At 36.8% G+C, this 3,940-nt stretch overlaps 1 protein-coding gene across 1 annotated transcript; it reads right to left on the reverse strand.

Moving 5' to 3' along the window:
* Positions 1 to 2,934: 2,934 nt before the first annotated feature.
* On the reverse strand, positions 2,935 to 3,288 carry TAL2 (TAL bHLH transcription factor 2). The gene has a single exon (XM_040419776.1). The coding sequence runs from the start codon at positions 3,286 to 3,288 to the stop codon at positions 2,935 to 2,937; it is 354 nt and encodes a 117-aa protein (XP_040275710.1).
* Between the last annotated feature and the right edge of the window lie 652 nt (positions 3,289 to 3,940).

Raw genomic sequence — 3,940 nt, forward strand, 5'->3', positions numbered from 1 at the left:
GTAAGTATAAGTTCTTGCTCCGATCAAGTGAATGCAGCAAGTACTCAACATTACACTGCACTTCCCAGATGAAGTGCATGAAGCGCTGCCTCCTCTTCAAACAGCTGATCATAGGGAATGCTGGGTGTCGGACCCCCGGCAATCAGATATTGATGACCTATCCTGAGGTAATCAATACCCCTTTAAAAGTGTTGCTGAGATAAAAATCTAAGACAAGCTTAAAATGGCTAAAAATTAAGACATCTTATTACCCACTCCTTCCTCAAGGAACTTTCTTTGTGGTGTTGGTCCGTTACCCCTGCCGGTGAAGTGTTGGAATATGGCACGTGACCACTACAGCCAATCACTGTTCTCAATGCTCTACCAGTGAGGAGAATGATTGGCTACAGAATCACATGCTATATCCCAAAATGTCACTGTACATATCATCGACACTGTGACATGAACAGTGATGTGCAGGTATATGGAACCTCAATGCTGCAGCCAATCTCTGTCCTCAAGGGTAAACCACTGAGGAGAGTGAGTGGCTACAGCATCTCATGCCATATCTCAACACATCACTGTGTTTGTCCTCGACACGTGCACAGTGCTATGCAGGTATATGGGACTGTAAGGGGTATTAACTATTAGATCAGTGGGGGTCCTACCGCTGGGAGATGGGCCTGTACCCTCTGAAGCCCCCTGAAATGAACATAGTGGCCCAGGCGCACATCACTCGGCTATCTCCAGAATTCCCATAGAAAGGAATGGAGTGGCCGCACGCTTGCCTGACTGGCTACAGGTAGTATGGGGCCCCTGTTCTCGTGATTGGTGGGGATCCCCAGCAGTAGGACCCCCACTGATCTAATAGTTATCCCCTATCCTGTGGATAGGGAATAACTTAATCTAACCAGAATACCCCTTTAAATGCTACAGTCCATCACTGTCCTCAGGGGTAATCCACTGAGGACAGTGATTGGCTGCAGTGGTCGCATGCCATATCCTAACACATCACGGCTGCTGTTTGTAAACAAACAACTGCAGGAAGATCAAACTAGCGACACAGAGAACAGCATTGGATAAAGGGATGAGTATAAAAAAAAAAAATCTTCTTATCCATTTTAGGTCTTTTCTGAGATTTTTATTATAATACCCTTAGGGGTTTATTGGTTGATAACCAATTATGATGCTCATTTATAAAACGAGGGAAAAGCAAAAAGAAAACATCTTACCATAAAGAAGAAATTCATGCCAGCTGTACTCAAAGCACTGTTATTTCTTGTTTTATAGATTTATAGTTTTTCAAATTATAATAAGCAAAGGAATAACAAAAATGTATTTACATGAAATTTTCATTTCCTGTAGTCCAGCTTCTGTGACTGTGCTGCCATAGGATGTCCAGGAAATTGATATTAAAGTGCCAAGAATACTGTTATACATTGCCATATTGCACCAAAGATTATGTACTCTGTGACTGTCGCTGTATATCACCGGCTCCACTGTTTTTGAGAATACACTGCTCTGTTTCTTTATCCCCCACACCTTCCAACTTCTTATATTTGCTGTGTTTGGTAAACATAAAGACAGGTAAAAATAATACAAATTGAGAAAAACAATATTTAATAATTTATTGTCATAGGTTAACAAACAAATACAATACAAAATATTAATTTCACAAATGTCAACACCTGAAAAAAACTCTTTGGTAAATGCAGCTACAAGAAAGCCTAGCGATTTTAATTGGAAACAAACATTGATGAATAACAAACAAAAGAGTAAATAGCAAAGATCTGAAAGTGATATTGTTCACTTGGTATAGAGATTGTTTTAATTTAAGGCTTCAGTGTGACTCCAATTTCCTATATTTATGGAAATATTAACACTGCAATGTTCATTGTTTTAATAACTCAAATTTACAAACTGAAATAAAAAAATGGTAGAATTATTATCCTACGTCATGGGAAACCTTTTCTTGACCTTGGTAAATACCAAGTCATAATGCAGTTTCTCATCTAGATCGCTAAATCGAGGATGTGAATCTCCTATAACATACCTCCAAAATACAGAGCTACTCCCAGTATGTTCATCATGGGCATCCTCGTTCATAATTATTTACCAACATTGGGCAATATAAATATCCAATAAAATCATCATTTGTTTTTATTTTTCTTAACTCTTTCCTGACAGAATGGGCTATGTACATTTGCAGTAAGTGCTATACAAATAAAAGGTAACTTTATGAGCACCATTAAAATCAGTTACATATGATCTATGAATGCTACAGATAAATGAAGGTTTAAAAAAAAGTATCAACAGTATCAACAATTACATACCCAATCTGTGGAGTACATCATTTGGGATATGTCCTCCAAAGTGTTTACACTAATTACATTGCTAATTGAATACAGTCACTAGATTATATCTCCTATCCCTGTGGCTGTTTTTTTTTTATCCATATTGGACAAAGCTGAAAAATATTCATTGTGCAGAATATATAATCCAATTAATTGCATGTGTGCTCTTCATTGGTACTCATTTATATTACTAATCCGTATGATGGTATATGACATATGTAATCAAGGTAGCAACTTGTGCAGCACGGATGCATTCAGAGAGTTGATTCTGTTGTAGAGCTTTCCGCCTGGTTTGGATGACACTTTTGTATTGTATAATCTTAGAAATTACATACAAGAGTATATTTTCAGTATGGACTGTACATTTTCCATAATATAGATAGCTGACAATGACATCCCACAAATTTCACACGCTGCAGATTATGGCACCTTTATTCTATTCTATCAGTCATGACTGCATTAAATGACTCAGGTAGCCCAGAAGCCATAGTTTTCTTTTTGAAAATGTTAAAATAATCATTGCTTTACCATATAAATTAAGAAGGTAACACTTAGAAACACAAAGATTTTTCACAATTAATTCTGATCCGATTAATCAGACCTATGGAGAGTGGACTAATGACCAGCAATCCTGAGTATCACTGCTTGTTCCAGGAGAAGAGTCACTGGAGTGATCCATCATAGTCCATTCTGGTAGATTTGACAATTGCGGCTCAGGTTCAAAGATGCCCAAAATAGTTTTTTCTGATGTTGCTCCATCTTTTGTTATAGCCTGGTCTCCAAGTATATTGATAAGAAAATTGATGTATCTCATAGCCAGTCTTAGAGTTTCATTTTTACTTAATTTCTTGTCAGGTGGGTGAGTTGGAATAAGTTTTCTCAGCTCTGCAAAAGCACTATTGACATTCTGTTGCCTCCATCGCTCTCTTGTGTTGGTGAAGATTTTGCGAGTCATTTTCCTTGAAGGTTGTCTACAAGAGATTATAACAAAATTAATAACTGTAAGAGTATGTTCTCACAGATTTTTTTTGTCAGAGGTTTTGAGGCAGATTTTCCTGCAGGTTTTTCAGCCAAAGCCAGAACTGCATTTGAAAGAAATCAGAAATATAAAGGAAGGAAATATATTTCTCCTTCCCTCTGGATGCATTTCTAGCTTTGGCTGATAAACCTGTAGGAAAATCTGTCTCAAAACCATCTCCAAAAAACTGTGTGACCCTACCTTAACTGTTCATGTACATAAAACAAAAAGAATGGTGCTACGCTAAAATAATAGGTCTTTCGGAAGCTCCTAGTGTCTGCTTCCGCCATAATGCACACATATTGATAGACTATTTCAAAAATTTATGTAACCGAGGAATAGAGTTGAAGTCTGCTATATATATTTCTGACAGAGTTTAAAGTGCGTTACAATATTTTTTTAATTTTATTGATTGTTATTTTATTACTAAACAGTACAGTACAACCAGTAATGAATATTTGTGTTCATTAAATCATTAAATGTTTTCTGATATGGTTTACGGTATTTATATCATATGGTATATGATAAGAAAGCACATTTTTGTTGGCGGTATTATGCGATTCTAGTGCAGTAAACTACTATTTGTTCT

This window comes from Bufo bufo, chromosome 2, assembly GCF_905171765.1.
Source record: "Bufo bufo chromosome 2, aBufBuf1.1, whole genome shotgun sequence".
NCBI lineage: Eukaryota > Metazoa > Chordata > Amphibia > Anura > Bufonidae > Bufo > Bufo bufo.